Source organism: Dicentrarchus labrax, unplaced genomic scaffold, assembly GCF_905237075.1.
Source record: "Dicentrarchus labrax unplaced genomic scaffold, dlabrax2021, whole genome shotgun sequence".
In the NCBI taxonomy this organism is placed as follows: Eukaryota; Metazoa; Chordata; class Actinopteri; family Moronidae; genus Dicentrarchus; species Dicentrarchus labrax.
The window spans coordinates 16566211-16588734 of record NW_026136713.1 but is presented as its reverse complement, the minus strand read 5'-3'; the positions used below and the strand labels follow the sequence as shown (position 1 = coordinate 16588734).

At 40.5% G+C, this 22524-nt stretch overlaps 1 protein-coding gene across 1 annotated transcript in view; it reads right to left on the bottom strand.

Moving 5' to 3' along the window:
• Positions 1-22524, bottom strand: part of tenm1 (teneurin transmembrane protein 1) — a 165170-nt gene that overhangs the window by 48774 nt on the left and 93872 nt on the right. The window contains exons 10-19 of the mRNA XM_051419664.1: positions 20100-20294; positions 18433-18633; positions 16323-16508; positions 16135-16164; positions 15848-15994; positions 11317-11551; positions 9943-10062; positions 9584-9845; positions 7043-7328; positions 689-832 (exon numbers count right to left, since the gene is read on the bottom strand). Coding sequence (XP_051275624.1) covers positions 689-832; positions 7043-7328; positions 9584-9845; positions 9943-10062; positions 11317-11551; positions 15848-15994; positions 16135-16164; positions 16323-16508; positions 18433-18633; positions 20100-20294 — 1806 coding nt within the window. The remainder of the gene's footprint in view (positions 1-688; positions 833-7042; positions 7329-9583; positions 9846-9942; positions 10063-11316; positions 11552-15847; positions 15995-16134; positions 16165-16322; positions 16509-18432; positions 18634-20099; positions 20295-22524) is intronic.

Below are 22524 nucleotides of genomic sequence, written 5' to 3'. Positions count from 1 at the left end.
CTAAGGACGCCGAGAAGAAGACAAGATGAGTTTGTTTTCGCTTGGTATTGTTTGAACAGATTTATTTTACTGTGATACTTTGGAGTCCACTTACGGCAGTTTTCTCAATAAGTAAGTTCAATATTGTATATTGATATAAACAGTAGTACTTTGAATCAAGTCTGTCCCTATAAGCGTCACAAAGGCTTTATTGCAGTATCGAAAGCCATAACAGTACTACTTCAGGAATGTCAAATAAAGTAAACTAGAAACCATGAGGGACTGTCACACTTCCCGCCGAGAAAATATTTTATTATATATACACAATGTTTCGGCATTTATCAAGTATATACACCTGATGAAGGTCATATAGATAACAATGTGTAAATATAATAACATATTTTTTCAGCAGTAAGAGAGACAGTGTGTGGGAGTCCCTTATTATTTCAAATTGTACCTTCATCCAACGTACCTGTCACACATTCAGTGAGAGCTTTAAACTAAAAATGCAATATCTAATGTGGTAGGATTCTGATTGTATGTGTTTGAGTCAAAAGAAGCAAAACATCAATGTTGTTTCCTGAAAAAAAAATGTAAATTGAAAATTAAATTTGCGCATTTGAAAATAGAGCACGCAGGGCAGCTAGCCCTCATGCACCAAAAGCAAAAACAAACAAGAAGAGCACACACATATATTGTTTGTTCTTACCACTGCGTATGTTGAGAGCATGGTGTTTGTCCAGAGACCACCCTCCCAAGTTTGAGGGGACCAGTTCAAATCCCTGCATCAGAGCGGTCCTCTTCTCCCACTGGATAACGCCAGGGCATGCCTCGTACTCATAGCCAACAGAAACTGAAATGCAAACACATTCACACATTAAAAAGGGATTGATGTTATGCACATGAACAGTATATACAGCAAAATGACTGTATGTGGTACAGACCTTGAGAGTCAGACTTCACACACAAGCGCCCTCATTCTCTGTCTATCTCAAAACTATACTGTATTGAGTGGTGAGACACATGAAAGGCCTGTAGCGAGACCTCATCAGTGTGTGTGGTTGAGAGAGATCAGTGAGAAGTGGAGGCGTAATCAGGAGGAGCCCATCTTCATGAAGGAGCCCTAGAATTAGCTGCTTGGCCTCTTAGTTGTAATGATACGCTGTGCAGCTTCCCACTACAACTAACAACTATCAACAGCTTCTTATGCCTTGGCGGGATTAAATATGTTTCGACAATAATTTACCACTTCAAACTCGGAATAGGTTCAAAGGCAGCAGGTGACAAAGCTGTGGGAGCTCTGAAAAAGGTGTTAACACACAAACATACTTACATATGTGTCATTCGAAAACACACAATCACACATACAGACAGAAAAGAAAACACATGCATGAAGTCGTAAGCCTTTTTCATAGGTAGAAAATAAATACCTACTGCAGATAAATATTTTATAAACAAAACACACTGTATGATTAATTTATAAGATACTCTCTAGTTTATTTTTATTATCATATTTTCTCTAACAAACAGCTACAATTAAAGTCCCTGCAAGGAAATTTCATTTTGCATTGATTCCGGTGGCCCCTGATGTAAATTTATATACTGACGTGAATATGTCTCGCAATGTATTACATATGACTGACCAAGGTTGACACTTGTGCTATATTATCACTGTTCTTTTTAGCTTTTCTTTGTTCCTTAGTCAATTCATCTCTTTTTTTCTTAGATGATCCTGCCCCATTATCAGTCATAACCACAAAATAAAACATACAAAATCAAATTTGCTAAATCAAAGTCTCCCCCTGCTTCACTGTAACTGGCTAACCTACTACTCATTGCCAAACATTGCCTTGAAAAATGTAACATAGGCTCCTCCTATCTGTGTGCTGTAAATCATTTTGTTAAATGTTACTTTTCACTGTAGGCGACCAATATCAATTAATTACTGAATTAACGTATAATTAAATAAAAGGTCATCACATCTTTCCTTAAATCACCAAAAGCTGTATTTGAACTTTTGTTTTAAGGTAATGTATGGAATAAAAAAAATCTCTTGAATGTACTGTATAATTAAAGCAGAGTCTAATACTCTGTCACATTCTAAAATTATACAACAGTGCTTAAATTAAGATAATGATACACTGTATCAGTACAGTAGGGACAGCTTGACAAGTCTGACATAAATGTGGCAGAGGAATAGTTGTTCCTGTCAATTACTGTTGGCACTGATCTCTCTTAACATGTCCGTGCATTGATGGGCACTCAAGGGTAAATGGGGAGCAAAGTCAGCATAAAGATCAGTAGAGAGATGATGGAATACACAAGCATTCATGCTCATATTATCTACAAACAAGAAGATTCCCTTTAACAGGGAGAAACACTCAGCAGGCACACAGGGCCAACTTAAGTCTCTAACTTAATGGGTAGCTACAATCGATAAAGTGATTGGGGAGGGAAAATAATGGGTAATTTGGGACACTGGGGCTTGTGAAAGAGAAAAATAAAGCGTATAGCGTTGGATAAAAGATCTTCTGGAACTATCTCTTAAGTTCATTCCAAAGGTTTAGTTGTTTCAATTTTGTGCGTCTTAAGCTCTGATAGGCTTGTAATCTTGTGTTTTTGAAGGACTGAAACAGAACTGAGTGTAAATGTATATAGAAGTAGAGTAACAGCACGTCTTCAAGTGTAACAAATTAGTATTGTGTGATTTCTGACCGTTAAAGTCACATTGCACCCACCTTGAAGAACCTGTTTCATGGCCTGAAAACCAATTCATCCTTATGAAAATGCATCAAAAGTTGCCATAAATACATTACTGCGGGACACTGTCCTGTTTTTAAAAAAATCTACAATAAAACTGACTTCATTTGAGGAACAAGGTTTTTCCAGGACAAAACGGGCAAAGCAATCTCAAAGGGAAAGTATCAGTGTTTGGAGAACTGCTTCACAACCGAATATTACTGTAGCTATATTACAAGAAATGACACACACATGGACACACGTAGACACACTCTCTCACAAACAATACGCATGCACACCATAGAACATAAACGCACACTCAATATCTCACAGGTGAAAGCTTTCATTTCCCTCAGCCTCAGGCAATGTGTTCACCCCAGCAAACAGAGCATGATCTCCCTTTCTCTCGCTCTCTCTGACTTAGGTGCGCACAAGGAGTGTGTGTGCGCACACACACGCATGTTGCCGTATGTATATGTGTGTGTCTGAACACATCTACATACCGCTGACACAGCGTTAAGTAGTGAAAATGAGGCTGCATGTAATCTGTATATTCACATACGCCTTTATGCAGAATTTACACTGGTTTTTATGCTGCCTGGCAGATTTTCAGTGTTTAGTGTTTTCCTATTTTGGTGAAACGGAATCTCAGAGAACCATTTTGGACTGAGGGTTATTCCCGAAGCTGTGCCGATTGGGTATCTTGGTGAGACACAGTAGAGGGTGTGGCAATGCCAACCAGTGGGTGCTTTGTAATCTTGGGACCAAGATTGAGTGCGCCTCACATGGCCTGCCGCCCATCGAGCAGGTTGACAGCTTTTGGCCATTTTATTTAGTGAAAGCTCTCCAAAATGATCTGAAATCATACAAATTCATTCATGTTTTGTTCACTTTTCCACTTTTATTCTGGCCAAAGTGACGCCTGGACATTATTTTTTATTAAAATACGGGTACGTTTAATAAACATGGCTGTGATGAGCAATGTGATGTTGAGATTGTTGGGTTTCAATTTTATAGGTTTCACATAAAAAACATTTTTAAAAAGATTTTTAACCCCAATTTAATTGTGGATCATTACCAGGATCATGTTTATGTTGCAATAGGAAGATTAACCTTTTTGGTCCCAGAGTGAACTGAATTAAACTGAAATACAACATACAAAAAATTAGACCACATATTAAATTTTACTTTCATTTCATTTATGGAACTATGGTGGCATTGAACTGCAGATGGTTACTGTATGGATCACTGTGCTGGCAGTATATTTGAGCTGCTGTATTCATATTTGAAACTGCACATCCCAGAAAACAATAATTTCCCTCTGTTTAAAACTCTCTGCAGGATTCTCAAACTGTCAGTGCATCATGACATGGAGAGCCCTGTGTTTAAAGGGGATGAAAGTAGGGGATGTGATTAGCCATGATTGTCACAGCCTCTAACATACCCACCCATAATGTATGGTAATGTATTCTTTCTGATCTCACCCTGTGCCCAAGTACACAACAGGTGCGCTAAGGGAGTCTGGCCAGGAAATTACCAAAAGTGCATTTGGCAAGCTCCTGACGCCCTGGGCAGGGTCCATTTGACTGCGATCTAGCTACGTTGCTGGGTTCACAAAAATAGAGCAGCAAATAACCCACAATGGACTTGTGGAAGTACAGAGATAAAAAAAACAAACACTCTGCAGAGAGAAAGTACTGACAGATGCTGAATATTTTTTTCAGACAGGATGGACGCCTACATTATCTTAAACATGTCATTAATCATATGTTGAATAAAACACTACAAAGTATGTAGTAATCAGCCCATCTGTATTAAGCCTGTATGTTTAAATATTCTCAATCCTGTGGATCATATTGTTTATCCTGCTGTATCCTGCTGTTATTTCCATGCAAATTTCAAACATAACAATAAAGAATGTACTACATCTGTCAGTTGTTTATGCTAAACATTAATATGCCTGTGCACGTAAGCTGTGGCATGCTCGCAGGTATCCAGGGCAGCCCCCGCCCCCCAACCCCTGCTGAAAATGTTCCTGCGTATGCCAGGAACTCTAGAGAGGGAAGGATCAGGGGAAAACATGGGGAGAGAGGAGAGAACAAGGGAAGACAAAGGAAGACAGGAGAAAGGTAACAGGGGAGATCAGAGAGAATGAAGGAAATAACAAGCAGTGAAGAGAAGAAAAGAGGGTTCACGAAAGGACAGAAACACAGGAAACGCAGTGAGGGTCGAGGACGATGGGAGACGAGAGAAGGGGGTAAAAAGGGCAGGGAGGGAGATGGTTCAACAAAGCAGGGCAAATAAAAAACAGGACTGTTGGAGTTGAGAAAAGGTGAAAGATCAGGAGAGAGCTGGAGCAGATGAAATACAGCTCTAACAGATAAGGGGACGAGGGGACGGATCAGGAGGAGAGAGAAAGCCTAGGGATGGAGAGATCCAATCTTTGTATGAGACCATACACTCGAGTGGACAAAGCTTCTAGTATGCCTGAGATATCTCAGTGCTTATGGAAAGCTCTCTCTCGCAGCTCCATTGTTTGTCTACAACCCTCCACAAAGAAAAGTGGCGACCACAGATAGCAGAAACATTATCTCTTAAATGACCAATAGAAAGTCCACAGGTTTAAGCCTCGACAGCATCTTTAAAATGTCTGTTTTGGCCATAATGAACCAAAAGTGCAATAACAGTTCCAGTTATACAGCCAGTTTATCTTTTTCACAGGTGAAAGAGGACAATCGCGGAAAAAAAAGAGACAATGAGACACATTCATGAACACTTTCCATGCATAGATTTGTATTTTGCACATGCACATATTTTTCTCCATAGAGCCAGCTCTGTCCAGGAGTGCTATCTCCCTTCCCATGGTGATGATATCTTTATTGCCAGTTACTCCACATTATATTTGTCGAGCCATCCATCTTTTCATTCCTTCTTCTCAATACAAGTAGTCTTCCGTACTGTCGGTGGTGAAGGTCTTGGTGAAGGTGGTAGTGTCTGCTTGCACAATCCACTTCCCACTGCATTTATGCTTTCAATTTCCTGATATTTTAACTATAGTGAACAATTCTTTGCATTCTGGTAAATCTTCAGTAGAACCACTAGTAAAGAAACTAAACCCTAAATACTGAATAATTATTTATTATCAAGCAATCTAATCTCGCATTTCCCAGCAGGAGACTATCCATTAATAACTGGCTGATTACCTGCTAAATAAATCATTTACACAACGACTTCCAATCAGTCTTTTGTGCAAACCAAAGTACCGAAACAGCCACTGAAGGACCTGAGACTTAATAGGGATTACAATAAAATCTCTCTTCTAGCAGTAGTGGTTGGATTTGACACAGCTGATCAAAACATCCTTTTTCTAAGGGTTGAGAGGTCGTAGTCCTTCTTTTCGATTTAATTTATTTCTTCCTATCTGGGGGAAAGACATTTCACTGCATCTCTCAGGAGTTTTATTTCTGGAAATACTATGACTAAACTAAAATCCATTTTCCCATGCAAGCCTGAGCCACGTTTCAAGGAATAGTTAAATATTTTGGGAAGTATGCAATCTCAATCTGTACATTAACTACGCAGCTAGAAAAAGGAGGCATTTAGTTTGGCTTCAAGACTGGAAACAGGAGGGAAACAGCTGCACACTAAAAATGACTGGGTCAAAAATGTATTCACTGATGCAATACTGGGTTAATTTTACCCAGTACTCGTGGGTAGAAAACCCAGTGATTTTTAGTGTGTTGCTTGGTTCTTTTCCAAAGTTCATAAAATCTATCAACACCTCTAGAGGTCCCTAATTAACACATTATATCTTGTTTGTTTAATCTGTAGACAAACGCCAACTTATAGTTTTACACAGAGTTTTGTTCTCAGTGTGTTTGCATGAAACATGCAGTTTTAATATTTTTCTTTGTGTTCTGATTGAAAAACAAAATACATTTCGAAAAGTTAATTAGTGAGCTTTAAAGGTGCCGGTAGGTGAAGGCTAGCTGCTACAGTTCTTATGCAAAGCTAAATTAACCGGAAGCTGGCTCCTCCTCAATAGTTAACACAAAGACATGATAGGGGAATCAATCTCGTCTTGTCAAAATATCAAATCATTCCTTTTAGTCACTCGCTCACATCAGTGACATAAATGCCTTACTATAACACAAAGTATTGAGACTTCTACTTCAACAGGAACAGTAGAGAGATTATCAAAAAATCCTGTCTTAAACCCTGAGACCACCTGTATGACCCCAGACATTTTCTTATTTTTCTCTCATTTAAAAGAAATAATAAAACATTTTGAAATGAGGCTCTTTATATTTTATATTCTACCTACCAGTTGCATGTGTGAGGCCCCAGACTTCCTGGCCATAAACATCAGTCTTGTTCCAGACCAGCCTGTGGACCAGGCCAGGCCCAGCGGGATACCAGCGCTGGTACAGTCTTCCCTGGACCGATGCACGGACATGCACTTTAGACAGGCCGCCCAGTGGGGAAATGGGGGACAATGGAGAGGGAGGTGTGAGGAGGATTCGCAGCAGAGAGAGGTAGCCTGCAGCACGGGTGCTCAAATAGTTGAGCTTCACAAAAGCTCCTGGGATTGAAACTTCTTCCTGCACCGCCTAGGGAGAACAAGATGAAGAGTAGAGTGAGAAATACAGGTGACGGAAAGAGGATTAATGAGAAAAGAGACAGAAAGAATAATATAAAAAAGAAAGGTGTTTTATTATTACTTTGAATTTGTATAATAAGCTCACGTAATAAGTGCTAGTGCCAGGTACAGGAAGAAATAGGTTACACAGTAAGGGGCAAATATGTGTTAGCCATGCTACAATACAAATTAGAAAAATATTTTTAGAAAATGATTTTCTTTTCTTACTTTAAGAATCATTTTTATCTCTGACAGGTGAAGTGTGTATCTGTCCGCAACTAATCTAGCCACCATTAGCCTAATATTTCTTGGGCACATTTATGACTGTTTGCTCAAAGACCTCTTGTGATTGCAGTGATTCACAATTTTTGAAAGACCTTGAAAAACCTATTTTGACGGCTCTATTTTATACCACCGTTGACTGCTGACTTCTCACTCCTTTTAACCAGCTGGCCGCAAGTGATCGACAACTGCATCCATTTGTAATCTGGTTATATTGTTGTTCTTTTTAACTGCATATTGTCTTCCATTTATTCCACTAGTCTCATGCATACAGGCTGGACACTAGTGACGTGTGGATCGCAGTTATATCATAATGTGTGGATTGGCGGGTCAGGTCAGAAGAATTAACATTCTGATAATTGTGGGTGAGGGAAATTAAGAGAGACACTGTGCACGTTTACGCACGAGGCACAGCAGCGTAACGCTTTTTATTTGAATCTGTGACACACTGACAGGATGGGTCAGATCTAATGTAAATTAATGTTCTGTGTTCTGTACACTTCCAAAAGATCACACACACAGTCCAGGTTCATGAAATGCAATTGTTTGGTGTAAAGCAGCCTTCCTCCTGATAAATCCAAGGCTATATTGGATCTGTCCTAAATATATATATACATATATATATATATATATATACATAAATATATTTTAGGAGCTAAATGTTTAATTCTGTTTCCTCTGGAGAGTTTCCTCTGGCCTGTCAAGTTTTTTATTACGGTTTTTAGTTTTGCTGCTTAAATGTCCCATGATTTACTGTGACATTACTGCAACACACACAACAATACACAACAAAGAAATCACCTAGAAAGCTTGTGCTGCTCAACATAATTTATAAGGCCATATAGCCTACAGGGACCGGTAAGAGGTGGAGTGAAATGTCCATGCGGGTGCAGGTCTCTCAATTAGAGAAAATAATGTGTTCGGGTGGGTGCCAGGTGGAGGATTTATGTGATGCAAATTCGGATGACGTCAGAGCTGAAAGACCACACAGAGCGCACACATCACTACCTTAGACACACCTGGTAGAGAGATCTGCACTCTACTGAGTTCACTCAACTAGTTAATGAATGAAATGAACTCTGAAGAAAAAGTACATCAAAAATGCATTTATCCACTATAATATTTCTCTTTAAATCCGATGCTGTTTGATTTAGTGATTACTTTAAATCAAATTATCTCTAAGCTGACTATCTCTGACACATTTTCATCAAAAGTTTAAAGGCTTTGATTCCATTTATTAACACAGGTGAACACAGCGGGTGTTATTAAGTTCACTGTGAACACTTAGTTTCCATTTATTTGCTGGCTGCCTGCTTGTCCTGAGGTGTTATTTGTCAGGAGGATAAAATGTTCCTACGTTCTGACAATCTGTTCATCCCAATCTCATCTGATTTTGTAAGATGAGCTTGAACTTTGAAGTGCAGATGATGTGTTGTGGATATGAATAATTTACAATATTTTTTTTTTCTCTGCCACAAAAGGATCATGTGACTATATTCATATTGGATGTGACATTTTCTGCAGTCTATCGTGTGTTTAGCTAATAGGAAAATAACTTTCTGGGTACCAAGAACTTTACTGGAACTAAAATGAGGTCAGGGTGAGGTTTTGGTCACTGTAAAAAGAAATCTTTCGAGTCACACTGGAGGGTAAATATATAATCACCAGTCTGACCTCCACACCTGACTTTCAGCCATCTAATTTGCTTTTGTGGTGGGAAGTATATGGATGGAGCACAAATTTGCATTTTGCTCATTCCTTATTTGCATGATGCAAAGACGAATTGAGCTAAATTTGCAAAATCCAGTGAGACCGGGTTGGTTTGTTGCTGAGCTGTTACAAATTGCTACTAAGCTTCATTCATAGGGCCTGTCATTTGTAGACGTGAAGCAGTGCATATACATTTTATATAGATTTTCTGATTGTAGTAAAGTAGTTTTGCACCTGTAGCTCAGGTACGGCTGGCCCCTTCTCTGCACATGCTCCTGTGTATCTGGGAAGCGGGTAGGGTAGGACCAGCGGGTAGGGACTCAAAACACTCCTGATGTCACATTTAGGAGTTTGTGCTTCCTCCCTCGACATGGTCACCTGATCCAGAACCAGGAAGTTGTTGTTAGGTGTCCAGATAGTGCGTGTCTGTGGCAGGAAGGGCGGACGCTGGAACATCAGGGTCATAGACATTGCGCCCAAGGTCACCAGGTCAAAACTAAAGATTTAAATGACAGTAAGACATAATAAGATTGGAGCACAAGGGGAATAATAGAAGCACGTCTTTTGTGTATTTTGGTTGTGGATGTCTCTACCTTCCATCCTGCCTACTGATAGTGTAACCATACTCTGGATGCTGTGGGAAGGTGATGTTGACTCCAACCAGAGGAGAGCCATCCTGCAATGCAACACTACCTCGAATCACAGCTGCCCGACTGGAAAAACAAAGAGAGAGAGAGAGAGAGAAAGAGATACACAAAGAAAGGAAGGAATGATAGGTTTACAATGATGGAAAACATAATCATTGTTCAAAGAGAGAGGCATGTTGTGACGCACAAGCCAAATGACCTTGTGCATGAAGAAAAAGCAAAAGCATTTATTCTACACAGTACAATTCTCTTCTTTAGTACATAGAAATCTGCCAGAGACTTCCAGGATACAAGGACCATAAATATAGCTTCACCCACAGTAAAACCTTTCAACACCCTGTCATATAAAAACACAAAACCTCCACATCATGTTTATATTACAGTGACAGTGGTACCTGCAGCAAAAAAAAGGCTGTGTTGTTCTTTAAATAGCCCTAAAACCATCAGTCACATCTTGGCTATTTTGAAATATTCATCTTGATTTTTGCAGGTAAAGTGTGAAATACACTGCTTAAATCCGGAATAATCACTGAACTGGTCAAATGAAGACAGATTCAGACAGACACATGTGTTGCACAAACATATGCGCACACACACACACACACACACACACAATCACACACACACACACACGTTCAGTGATGGAGCCTATCTATTACTCCAGAAGAGGGATAAATGAGGGATGGTGAGGTTTCCCCGGGTGGCTGCATTGCCCCGTTTGTTACTCCTGTCCTGAAAGCTACCATCGATTTCCCCTCTGAAAAAACAGCCACATAATTAATTTATTTGTTTATTCTACAAGTGGACCAGGGAAAAATGCACTCAGAGAGGCATCACTTCTTGTTTTCCAAACCAAACTTTCTAGGTCATCATCATGTCGGTGAGATGTATTTCCTCTCTTAGATGGCAGTGAGAGGCCACTGAAAAATTAATGGTGACACCTTCACGACTGGTGTAACTGAATGATACATTAAGCATTAATATGTGACAAACAAATACTCTGCAGTTGTAGTATGACACCGATAGGTCAATGCACTGCCGTGTGACTGCTAGTCTCCAGGGGAACACAGATCACTAAGATGTGTGCATAGGCACGTGAACACATGAGCAGCCTCATTCACATGCAAACTCACATGCTCTCATTAAACAAATAATGGGTAATAGACAATTTAATGCATTAACACGGATTATCCACTCCTCATGTCTTTCAACATACCATACAATAGGACAACTCAAGGACACAGACATACAAAACAAATACATGAAGGTATTCGCATGCACACGCAGACCAAGGCTCACAAAGAGTAAACAAGTGCATACCTGGTATCAAAGGGCACCTCTCCAGGGAGAGTGTGTGTGGCCGCTTTGCCAAGAAGGAAGCGTATGCGGCGGTAGAAGCTGTGAGTGTGTGTGCTGGCGGGGGAGGGGGGCGTGGTGGGGGTCAGTGGGCTCTGCTGCAACAGGGCCAAGGGGTCAGCCGAGCCGTGACACAGAGGGTCGGAGCCACAACTCAGCTGCTCGCAACAGTCTGGATCTACGCAGTCCATCAGGCCATCTGAAAAAGACAGGAGTTTCAAAATGTATTAAATAAAAACACATTCACACACAAACAGCTTCATATGAGGAGTTGATTGTTAAGAGGGTCCTTGAAGTTACGCAGTTAATATAGGTGAGACATTACCATTTTTATTATGTATAGTTAGGAAAAGATTTAATAGATTTAAATGACTACGGTGCTGAGAACAAATTTCTATTTTAAAGGCCAAGGTACTGTATATATCCGCAGTGAAAAGACATGAAGAAGACACCATAAAACCTCAGAACTGCCAAAGAAATAATTTTTTACACTGCGGGCTGACGAAAAAATCTACTGGAGTAATCTAATCTACAACAATGAACTGCACATGTATCATCATTATGCTGAGTATCAATCAAATGAGATTCATTAGGAGCCATCAGCATAAAATTACAGTGTCTATTGCTATAAATCAGACCTGAATCACTAGCATTATTTGAATGTAAAAAAAATAGAAGTCCGGCGTAAACACTGAGATACAAAGCAAGGCAGCAGGTAATAGGAGCCAGGCTGGCATTTGTGTTTCCTATTTCAAGCCGGTTTCTGAAAAGGCAGGAAACAGTGCTGACATTTAAATGCATCTGACCACAGAGCAGAGAGCTAAAGGCCAACAATATTCTATTATAACCTCCTCCTAGTAAGGGAACATAGTACAATGGTCGATTTCCATAAGATTCACAACTTCAGCTTTAAAGCACACTATTAATTGAATTTCTAATATCATTGTCACTAAAAGAACACACAGGTGTCCTGCTTATTATGCAGGAATGGTTGCTAACCATTACACACAAGAAAGGGACAAAAAGGAAATGTAGCTTTTGAACATGTGTAATATATAATAATATAAATATGAATGTGCATGTGATTTCACTGCCTAGTGTGTAGAAAAATGCATTTTTTTTAAGAGGAAGAACAATACATGCACTCCTGTCTCCCATCCAGGCGGAATAATTGAAACTCTTCAAAGTTCCTCTTTATTTCTTGATTACTTGTGATAGCATCTTTCCATCTCTGTCTATCTTTAGAGACAAAAAGATTGCTGTGAGAGAAGGCTATGAGAGCCTACAGTATATCTGCCAATTAAGGGAGATGGCTGAATTGTGTGGAAGAAAATTATGGTATTTGAAAAGCTGTGCAGAGAGGTTGAATGATAGAAAGATAAGAAAAGAGTAAATGGTATCCATAAGGCTTTGTTAGTGAGTCTTTTCCCAGCATAATCATCCCCCGAGCTGAACAGTTTCATACCTGCAGTACAGACACTTGAGGAAGCTCATCAATATTCATATGGCATTATAATACCATATGATGCCATACAGTATGTATATTCCTTTTAGTGCCATACTGTACTGTATATATTTTTTTGTTTGAGTGTAATGTAGAGAGAAACCTGTCCCTTCCTCCACCCACTCACTACCTTAACCTCTACCTATGCCTACGCACTCGTACAGAGAAAACGTGATATTAAATCAAATCAAGGCATATGTAAGCAGTAGTCCAGCAATTTAGTATTGCACAACTATAATGTAGGGTAGTTTGTTTAATAGTATATTCAAGCAGCAGAGGCTTAGGTATCCTGACTTTTAGTTCAAATAAGGGTCAAGCTACATAAACACTTGATCCTACACTTCCCATAATCCAACCAATAGCGTTTTGTTAGACCCTTCCTGCCAGCCAATGCCAAAGTCTCTTAAAGGAGTAATCGGACATTTTGGGAAATATGCCTACTTGCTTTCTTGCAGAAAATTAGATGAGAAGATTGATGCTGCTCTCATATCTGTCTGTTCAATTTAAGGCTGCAGCCAGCAGCCAGTTAGGTTAGCATAGCATGAAGACTGGAATCAGGGGGAAATGGCTAGCCTGGCTCTGTTCAAATGTAACAAAATCTGCCTACAAGGACCTCTCAGGCTCACTGATTAAATAGCTAACTTGTTAAATCCATACAAAAACCACAATGACAATTTGTGGTTTTATAGGGGCCCTACATGACTATTTCTTGGCCGAGTGCAGTGGCTGCCTGGAATCAGCAAGACTCCAGGAACTTAGTGCTACTTACAGGCAGACAGAGAATTGAATCTATCGTCTCATCTTATTCTATGCAAGAAAGTATATTTTCTTAATGTTGAATCATTCTTTTAAACTCTGCATCCTTCCATTATTTTATTCCAAGTCCAAGCTGAGATCGTCAGATCCTCAGATAACATAGGATTATTTTTTATAGACTTGACAAAGCTGCGGAGGAAGAATGACCAGCAGGCTGGTCAGGAGGGACCATGACAGCCGAAGAGGTCGGTGTGTTTACCGAGGCAGCTACAGCTCTCAGTCCACTGTATCAGCACCCCCGCTGGCTGTTTGTTTTACAAACCAACAGCAAAACTAGAATTACCGCCCCACAGTTGTATGCCTCTGCCAACCAGCCAAGTTGCAGTTTACATCCATATCTGACCAGACTGATACAGTAGTGAAGGCTTTAACTGAATTTAATTAAAGGTATTAAGTGTATTTTTTTGGCTAAAAGGAAGTTATAACTATACTTACGATATATGTTTGATTCTAGTGAATGTACATTTTTGAACTGATTAATGAGGGATTATCAAATGTATTGGCTAAACAAGTACACATGTACTTGATTACTATGTCAAGATGGATTCTAGTATAGCTATAAAAATGTGGTGCTTTTGACCACCAAAATCTCATCAGTTCATCCTCCAAGTGGTTTGAAGAAATGTCCCAGAGACGTTCCTGAGATATCGCATTCACAAGAATGGGATGGAAGTATGTGCGTACGGATGGACGGACGGACAACTTAAAAAACATAATGTGTCTGGCCACAGCTATTGACAGTTATACATAATGTTTACCATTTGTCTGATTTGATGTCAGTGGTGATTGGCTGGTCGGCACAGTTGTAAAAACCGGTTCAAAATGCTTCTAACACGCTGAAACTGAAACCAGCGACCCTCCGGTTCCCAAGCTACACTGAGCTACTGCCCCCCCACATATTCAGATTCTTTTCTTCACATGTGCACAAAGGTGATATACAATTGCAGGCTGTGAAATTATTTGTGAAGATCATTTCACAAGCTCATAATATTAATGACCCTTATTTCCCTCCTGTTTGAAACAGCCGTTAATAACAACACATAATCAGAACAATGAGATAGAAAATAATCCATTAATACGAAACAAAAAACATCCGTGCCTACACTGTTGGCATGCTATGTCCTGCTGTGAGTCGTTTCTTTCATTCAGCCCCTATTTTATAGTACACAAGACATTTTTTATTGTATGGCTCTGAGGTTATAATCCAGGGTAAGGTACTGTAATTCATGTTTTGAGCTGCCATCTACACTGACTTTTTGAAGTGTTGGCTCAGTCAGTCATGCAGCTTTGGTAAACAATGTGCAGGAAAAAAGGTTACATTACAGCTATCAGCACCCCGCACCACCTGAAAAAAAAGACTACAAAAAAGTATGTGTGTGTTTGAGGTTTCCCGCTGCTGCGTGCACTGATTCAAACGCCACTAATCAAAAAATTTAGAAGCACATGAAAAAAACACAACAAACAAAAACAACACAACCGTGTTTGCAATGATGGATTATAGTACCGCGTTAACGGGCATGTCCAAAATGCATATTCGATGGAGTTGCAGTGAAGTGAATGGGCACAGTTGAGACTGCACAAAATTTTTAAAACTTGTTATGTATTGGACAATAGCCGTAGATGAGACTGAAATTATTGTAATGAGCAGAGCTCCCGCTACTGCTGAAATGTTTCCTTCTTGTCTCTTCTCGGTAGGACAGAAAAAACAGCTACAAGACTGAGCGACACACACCTCTCACCTGTCACCAAACACCTCATAACCAAAGAAACTGAAATCTATTCTGCATGGCTTGCTGTATTTAGACTTGTGAAGTGCCTTTTATCCTAGCAGGTGGTATGCATATTAGACATTTAGCTGTGATAAGAGAAAAACAGACATACACACTTGCACACACACACACACACACACACACACACACACACACACACACATACACATACACACATACAAATACATATTCAATATAATAATGACCAGCAGGACTCTACAGGAGTCTCAGCAGGACTGGGACGGCACACAGGGATGAAGGGGAGGAACAATGAGGCAGATTTTTCGGCAGGAGAAACAGGAGGAGAAGTAATGGAATGGAATGGACAATCTGCCAGACAGACAGAAATAAAAGAGGTAAGAAGAGAAAAAGAGATAGAAAATGATAGATGATGTTAGAATGTCACCTCCGTCGTTGTCTGTTCCATCACTGCAGTCAGTTTCCATGACAACGCTGCATCCAGGCCCACTCCATCCAGTTTGGCAGACACAGCGCCAGCCACTCTGCTCCAGGGTACAGCGCCCATGCCCACTGCACAACCCTGGGCAGCCATCTGAAAAGGTGTGCCCCCACACACACACACACACACACACACACACACACACACACACACACACACACACATTTTTGGCATTCGTGAGCATGTTGGAGGAGCACAATATGAGATTTAAATCTTAAATAAAGATAAATTACCTTTCACAACGACATCCAAATCATGAGTAACTGTGGAGGAGAAAAAGTGAGAATTGTGTAAGAGAAAGCAGTTGTAAATGGAAATTATCCCAACGCCAGCAACACCTTTTTAAAAATCCTATTAATCATAGTAATCAAAATATCACAAGGAATAATTAAACGCTCCCACATGCACACACACAGCTCACCAATGTTACAGTGCTCTCCCTCCCAGCCAGGCTGGCAGATGCAGGTCCCGTCGTGGCACTGGCCGTGTTCTTCGCAGCGAGGATGGCACGCTCTCTGGTCACATGCAGCGCCAATCCAACCCTCCTCGCACTGGCACTGGCCCTCTGAGCAAACACCATGGCTGCCACATGGCACTGGGCACAGCTCTGCCGAAACAGGTGGGTGGGGATACGCGTGAGAAAAAAGCATGTAAGTGTGAGAGAAAGAGAGAATGAGAGGCAGGGGAACAAATGGAGGAATTGAGCGTTGGAAGAAAAGAAAAGGTAAAAGAGGCTCAAGGGACAGGGAGAGAGGAAAAAAGTTCTAAAAAATTCAGAGTTGGGGGTGAACCATCGGATATAGGTGAGAGAAAAAAACAAGCGATAGAAGAGGATAACCTCAGAGACGAAAAGGTCTACTTTCTCACAATACACAATCTTCCCACCTCTAATAGCTGAGCTCCCTGGAGGAGGGGAAGAGTGAATAGACTCATAATAACAGCCAAATGATTCGTATTTGCACCGCATATTTAAACTACAGGGACTCCAATTCAGCTCTATTATTCTTTTCTGACATTTGATCATATTTGGTGAGGATGTTAATACCCTTTCCTTTCGTTCATCTCCCCTTCTTTGTCTCTGTCAGCTTTCTCTTTTCAGTATCCCTTTTCCTACCTCTCTCTTGCAACATCCCTTTAAAATGATTCCCTCCTCTTTTTGTCTATTTCCTTTTCTCTGTGCTCCTCACCATCCAACTTCCTCTTTCTCTGCAGAAGCAAAGCCTCATCCATCAGTAAAGAGAGCAAAGTGCTGGAGGCACACAAAGACTACTTATCCAGCTGCAGTAAAAAGTTATTTCAATTTAAATATACATAGCATGGAGAGGGAGGAAAAAGTGGATTAAAGTTGGAGAGTTTTTCAGCTCTCTATTAGAATTACATTAGCTTAGCTATGCTTCAACAAGGCCAGGACGTAGAATTGCTGGGTCCTTTTGATTAAAAGCCCGGTAGGTAGAGAGAGGCCACTCATATCTCAGATATTCAGCCACGGTCTATCATTATCACGGGCTATATCACTATAATAAGACATGCACACACCTGAGAGAAGCAGCTAATGCCAATTGCTTGCAAATCATTGGTGTGCATGGTAAAGCGTATCCTTCCCAACACCAGCGTTAAGTTAGTGTGGTGGAAACGTCAGTGCTATAATGGCTATGTCAGTTTACACTGCAAGGACAAGGACATTTCTCTCACTATGCACCGCAGAGTACTGCATTTTATATTGCACACACTAAAGCACATATGCTTTACTTTTGTCATTACAATGGCTAACTCAATGCGTTTTCTTTACAATCAGTATGGAATTGCTGTCTATTTAAGCAGGCAGTGTTTACTGAGAGCAAATGAAAGATGAAAGGCAGTTGTAGATATAAGAAATCTTTTAGAACCATATTTAAAAACCACAGACTAACTAATATATAGCGTACAAGTAAACAGGTATGTAATACACATCAGCAAGCTTTTAAATGCCAAGCTGGAATGTTCCTCGGAGTAGCAGTCTCCAAAAGGCCTTGCAGCAAAATAAGAATGGAGGTCTTTTCTTTTTTCTCGCCTGCCTTTTTTCCCCCTCATTTAGCTGAAGGGAAGGTGTGTGTGTCTGTGTGTCCATGAGCATATGTGCATGTCTGCATGAGTATGTGTGTTACACTATAAATGCACAGTAAAGGCAATAGTGGTGATAGTGGTGGTGGGGGCGGGGGGTTGCAGACAGAGAGTGCTTCCGTCAGAGAGTCATGAGTGGAAATCTCATTTACGACCAGCATGAAGAGAGTGCAAAAACACACATGCAAACACACACACACACACACACACACACACACACACACACACACACACACACACACACACACATACACCCACAGACCCATTTCACAGAGTGGCTCCAATCCATATTTCTCTCTCATGTCTATCAAATCCCCAGAAAATAGTATCTGGCAAGACCATGCACGCTACAAGAACACTGGCAAACTAGTGATGTGCAGTTACAATTTTCTTTTTTTTTCTGTGGGTGAACAATAATCCTCAGGTCTTACCAGTGTAGCAGTCTGGTCCCGTCCAGTTGGGCTGGCAGGCGCAGGTGTCTGACTCAGGGAGATAGGTGCCATGTCCTGAACACTGCTCCTGACAGGCTGGCAGCGGGTCATCACAGCTCACTCCTGCCCAGCCTGCCGAGCACACGCACTCCCCGCGCACACACACGCCGTGCCCGCCACACTGAGGGTCTATGCAGTCAACTGCAGGGAGAGAGAGGACAAATAAAAAGCAAGAGTGAGTCAGAGGTGAGGGGAGGGAGTGAAGGGGGGGGGGTGCTGCCTCATTATAATCATCAGTTCACCGAGTATGAAAGCAGTGTTCTTTGCATCCCATCCAGGAGTTAACCACCCTAGCTACAATCCCTGTATCTGTTCCACAACATTACACTTCATAGGACACTTAGAACTGAGGCTTTGATAAGGGGTGAAATGGGTTGGTTTGTGTGTGTGTGTGTGTGTGTGTGTCATGGTGGTCTGTGCTACGCTGTGTTAGTGTGTGTAATTACAGCTCCGAGCGCCAAGCCAAAGCTCAGCACAGTTCGGCTCAGCTCAACTCAGCCCCGCTGCTCAAGGTCAAACACCTGATTCAGTCTCTACAGGCCGAGATACTGGAGGCAACAGCAGGGCGGTCTTTGGGACAGCTGTGCCATCAGGTAATGATCAAGTGTAACATCATAATTGTTTTAAATATCACAGCTTTGTTTGTTTTTGCTAATTTATTGGGTGGTTTTACAATAGACAGCTCTAAGTGGGGGATATGTCAAAGGCCCATGGCTGGTTTCCTGTACAAATGTGAGGTGCCTCAGTTATCTGAGCTGCCTGAATAAGTGATAGCTCCATTCAACCTGAGACCACTTTTTACTCTGTTTGCTTATATCTTGGCTACAATATCTTTGTTTTTAACATAAACATCTGTATAGGAATGGATAGAATAGAGTTTCAATGTTCTAGTGATAAGCCTATAAGAACCATGCACCACTTCTATATCTAATACTGTCAGAAAACAGTATTGTACTGTAAATCATATAACAAAAAAAAAAAAAAAATATTATGTATTCATTTTTATTCCTTCCATTTGGGGTGAAAATCTTTAAAGTTCTTGCCATCAGTTATCAGCATTCATTGGGTGATAAAGATAACGTTGCCATGGACTCAGTGAATTAGCTCTGCACTACCTTAACTGAAATGTTTGGCAGCCTACATTTGTTAACATTTTGCTAAATCTGCCCACCATGAAAAGTGAAGAGAAGCAGTTAATTTACATGATATGAAATTTATTGGAACCCAATTATTTAAAATTGCATCAATTAGGTTCAAAGTTCAAATTCATCATTAAAGATACATGAATTGATTATTGTACACTTGGAGGCACTTGAAAAAGCATAAAACACAACACTTGAATATCAAAACTTCATAAAGTGTAGTATCATGTTTGCAAACAATTGCCTATTTACACATCCAGCATACGCAATGCAACATTAGAAAAGTCATGTTTCTGTCCATTTAATTAAGTCTAATATTCACTCTTATTTTAGCTCCGTTTTGGTCATCACCAATTCCTGAAGTCTGTCTATCTGTTACTTTCATTTAAATATGTATAAGCCATATTTGTTGTGCAGATGTGAAATTATGAGTGTCTGCTTTTGAAAGTGTACAACTTTACTTACCTTGTTCACAGTTAACCCCCTTGTAGGCTGGACTACATATGCAGATCCCTTGAATGCAGGAGCCATGGTTGGAGCAGGTGGGGTCGATACACTGACCTTCCTCCACATTACACTCTGCCCCCTTCCACCCTGCCAGGCACACACACCTTCCTTTCTCATACACGCCGTTACCGCTGCACAACACGGGGCACGAATCTGCAACAGGACAAACACAGATTACACCCACATATTCAGTAGTACACACATGCAAACACACACAAAGTGCTGCAGTATATTAGCTGGGAGACCGCAGTAACCTACCGTGAGTGGGGCTACGCTCTCTTATCTCAGCTAGTGCACAGATTCAGCAAATCCTCAAGCAGCCCCTGTCTCCCTTTCCCTCTCTTTCTCTTGCACACACACACACACACACACACACATACACACACATACACACTCCAGCTTATCCCTCACGCTGTTTCAATTTACTCAAGCACCACCTGAGCCTGGCTACCACGGCAACCCAGGAATTGTAGAAAATCCCCCCAACGTCACCTCACTCGCTCTGAACAGGCCGTGAAAACAATCGTGAAAACGGAAGATTAGGAAAGAGAGCATTAGGGGTTTATAGAATGAGGGTGGAAAGCACAGCTATCTCCATGCAGAGATGGAGAGCTGTGTGGCTAATGTAATGACAGCCAGGTAGAATAAAGTCAGTGAGTGTCTGTCTGATGATGCACTGACAGTTACACCCCCCCCCCCCATCCCACTGCCTCCCTCATTGCAGCTGGAGGAGGTATGGCAGCTCCAGACTTCAAATGGATTAGAAAGACGATCCAGAACCAACTGCTTTTTTCTGGCATAATTTGCAGTGATGGCCCTGTGCGGTAATGCATGCGGGCATGTGTTATGTGTTTGTTTGATCCTTTGTTAAATCTAACACTCTGTACCCCACAGTGAAATTCACTTTTTACAACTCTTGCCAAAACTTGCTGTCTAACTTTTTTCAAACTGAGAATATCATATCACCAGCAAATGAGCAAAGATGAGAGGAACAAATGAATAAATGATGAGCCTAAATAAATCATAGGACGTGATATCATATCAGCTGTTTCTACACAATGAGACAGGTACAACTACATTAATTTTACAAAGAAGGACAGAGGGAGAGAGAGTGATAAACAGAGGCAGAGAGAAAGCAACAGGGAGAGAGAAGATACAGAGACAGAGAGAGAAACAAATGACAGAGTTAGAAGTGTAAAGATAGCTGGAGCGGGGAAGATTATATGGAAAGGTTACAGTTAAAGGATGGTAATGTTCTATATTTTTCTTTTTGTCAACAAATGGCAGAAAAGACTGAAACCAACAATGACTGACAAGTATTGCCTGTGTAGTGAAATACATTTTATTCCTCTGTGCAATAGAACATGTTTTACAGTTTTAAAACATCAATAAGCCAAACTTGTGCAATGGGTGACATGTTCCGTCATTATATGAACAAGGACACCATAGTTTATTTTCAATCCCACATACTCTAAATTCTGTGATAAAAGCAAAAATAATGGCCTAGTCTTAAAGGAAAGTCAAGAGTGTGGCCACCACTAACTAATAAACGTCAGATAAAAAAAAACACTACCTGCACTCTCTTAACTTATATAATATATTCAGCATAATGTGTATTTCATCTCATACCCACTAATCTGCTACTTTGTTGTAGAACTTGTTTTTATTACTGTATAATCACCTGAAAATAAGAGTAGTGTATTTTTTAGAATTAACAGTTTTTATCTACAGAGGGACGGGGTCCTCTTCCATGGATTTGCATTTTTTGCGAGTTTTGTGACCACCGTAGTTTCTCCTACACTCTTGGAAGGTGAGCGGTATTCAGATGGTAGCAATCTCTAACTTTACCGCTAGATGCCACTAAAACCCACACACTGGTCCTTTAACTTCTTGCTTCCACTGTAACAATTTTAAAGTGCTGTGAATAAAAACTCCAAATTTCCTGCAGATCTTTCAAATAAACATCTGCAGGGGAGTTTGCCCTTTGAATCGCTAGAAGGCTTTTAATAAGAAAATGTGTAGGAAGCTCTATTGACAGTAGCTTAACAGCGCCGAAAAAAGCCCCAGCAGAACAGGGTAAATAGTTGGTGAACCTGACTCTGTATGGTGCGCTAATGGAACTGCTGCTGTGGACACTGTATTATACTGAATAAATTAAGACCGGTGAACATGTTTGAGTTTTTTTTAACACAAACCAGCATCAATAGTTTAATAAAATGGGAGCCTATCAGAAAACATTAGGGTGGTCCTACTAAGATATGAAACAATATCATATCATTCTTCGATAAGCTACTGTACAAAGTCCTGGTGCTGTAAATAACTGCAAATAGACCAAAGACATATTAACAGCTGAACAAATTTACTAATTTTTGAGTAACATTTA